At 40.4% G+C, this 2,475-nt stretch overlaps 1 protein-coding gene across 1 annotated transcript in view; it reads right to left on the bottom strand.

The window, feature by feature from the left end:
- The window catches only part of LOC104493207 (putative sodium-coupled neutral amino acid transporter 9), a gene marked incomplete at its 5' end in the record, with an annotated part of 21,623 nt that overhangs the window by 7,260 nt on the left and 11,888 nt on the right, over positions 1-2,475 (bottom strand). The window contains one exon of the mRNA XM_010135854.1: positions 2,383-2,475. Within this exon, the coding sequence (XP_010134156.1) occupies positions 2,383-2,475 (93 nt within the window). The remainder of the gene's footprint in view (positions 1-2,382) is intronic.

The following is a 2,475-nucleotide window of genomic DNA, read 5'->3' on the forward strand; positions in this document are numbered from 1 at the left end:
CGTGGGTGGAGGAAGAGGGGGAGGTGCGTTTTTGGGGGGGGGGGGGGGAAGTCGGACAATTATAGACAGAAGGTAAATTTATAACATTCTCTCAGCTGTAAAGGCAACTTGATATAGGAAGGATGCAACTACAGAAATACATGTGATTTAGCGCATCAAATCACAGGGTTAAAATGAGGCTAGGTTGCCAATGGAGATCTTCAAATGCACAATTAATATGAATTCAGCACACTACTCAGTGCGCTGTATAAACAGATGGATGAGTATACATCAGTGCACATCCTAAATTCAACTTCCACAACCTGAAAATAGTACTGTAGATTTTTTGGTTTTTAAAAATTCTTCTAGAAGAACAGTAGGGAACCCCACTTTCTGTTCTGCTTTTTTTCCTCCTACTTCATCCCTTTGGTTCATTTCTTACACAGAAACTTTCTTCAGTTGAGTGACAGGGATATGCCCCTCCAAAAATACACCTTATGCACACATCTAACAAAGCTTGACTGTCTGCATGTCAGTCTTCTTACTGCCTGAGAACTGTTAGCCCTGGACTTTGAAGATTTTGATAATAGAAGTCAAGTATATACAACTAGTAGAGCACTCATTTTCCTACAGAAAACCCATGGAACTTATTTTCAGGTAGGTTCTTCAGGGTAGATCAACAGGCAGTGAGACATCAGTTTATGTCAGTAAGACCTACTTCTATTTATTTGCAAAAATGTTTCCCCACAAGAGCAGCTCTGGTAAAAATTCAGAACAGTAAAATTTTTCCTAGAAAAGTGATACAGGCACAGTGTTACGAAAAGACCTTTGTCAGCTTTAGCTGCCGGTGAGAACCAGTCTTCAAAAGACACACTTCACAACCAAGTAGTGTACCTTTACTATCCTCCTAGAGACAGACCCTGTGCTTGCTGACCTTGCCAGTTGTAAATGTGCTGCAGCTGGAATTCAGAGGTTAGCTGAGTGATTTTTGTGCTGCATTTGAGACACCTGGGATACTAGAGAGGGAGACACAGCCAGCCGGCGAGAATGTTCTACCCTATCACTATAGGTAGGAGTGATTTAAGTGGCTTCCTAGAAGTTGTTTATGACTTCTCAGAAACTTTAAATACCTCCCTATAAGGAGTCTTAAAAGCAAAAAAAGTGAGTGAAGCTACCCACAGGACATCCTGTGACAAGAACCAAGCAAGTACTTGCATCATCAGGTTCGTCATACCATGAAGCTTAAAACAGCAAGCTGGAATTAACCTAAGAAGACACTGGTATGAAGCTGTCAGTGCTAGGAGAGGGCATGAGGGAAATGAAAACCACTCTGGTAAGGGAGTAACTGGAGGGAGGCGATAGGAAGAGGCACATCCACATAACGTAAAGGACACGGCTATTTCCCAGTGGCTGTGAAATCCATGTTTAGCACTTAAATCAATGGCCTTGTTTCCAACAGTAACTTGCAGCTGGTCCTAAAAATCTCCTCAATGCTGAACTGTGTACAATTTAGCATCAAAAAAAGTAGGCACTTATTTCACTGCCTAATTTTAGGCATCCAATCTCTAGACCTTCTCATACCTATTTTAGGACCCACAGGAAACTTGGAACATCTTCCCAGACTGGTATGCTACTGCTGATGCCACAGAGAATACACACATTTCTTCCTGGGATATTTTTTTCCTTTCCTCCATCAACAGTAATTCACAACATAAAATAAGAAACTGGAGATACATGCCAACTCCTCAACTGTGACAAATTCAGACAATACTCCAAATATAAATGTCCTAAGTTTTATTTAAAAAAAACAAAACAAAACAAAAAAATCCTTGAGAGCTGGATCAGCTCTTCCCTGGAGTTCAGACAGTGAATGCAGGCGTGTGGCTCATCTCTGAAATTAGCATGTGAAAAGCTATTTTTATAAACACAGCACAGCAGCCTACATAAAACAGCTAACAACTCAGCCATCAGCTGTTTAAAAACAGATGGATGACTACTAATTAGGCATAATCAAAACACATATGGCACCCAGAAAAGTTAATATCCAGAGTGTACGTCCTTCATAGCTTAAAGACTACTTGATGAAATGTTTCTGGATTGAACAAATTTTTTTTGACAACTTTTTTTTTTGTTTACCACAAAGGAACTGTGTTGACAAAATTCCTCTCTGTTTATTGGCAAAATGAGGAGCTAAAACCAAAGAACCCCTCACTCTGCTCTGCCAAGCTGTAGCAGTGCTGATCCATAGGCAAGATTATTTTGCATGACTCTACAAACATTGTGAAATCAGCTTTTGAAATGTAACTAATTTAGCAAAGGAAATCCCCAAAATCTCAGCCAAATTTCTGACAACAGAAACCCAGTTAAGAGCACCAAGGTCTTGTGAAGGAGCAGATGTCTTACCTTGGGTATGCATTTCCAAAAAACTGTCTTAACAGCTGAACTCGTGCCAAATAGCCCAACAGTGGGTACACAGTGATCATCTGGAACAGCAGG

This window comes from Buceros rhinoceros, unplaced genomic scaffold, assembly GCF_000710305.1.
Source record: "Buceros rhinoceros silvestris isolate BGI_N320 unplaced genomic scaffold, ASM71030v1 scaffold6785, whole genome shotgun sequence".
In the NCBI taxonomy this organism is placed as follows: Eukaryota; Metazoa; Chordata; class Aves; order Bucerotiformes; family Bucerotidae; genus Buceros; species Buceros rhinoceros.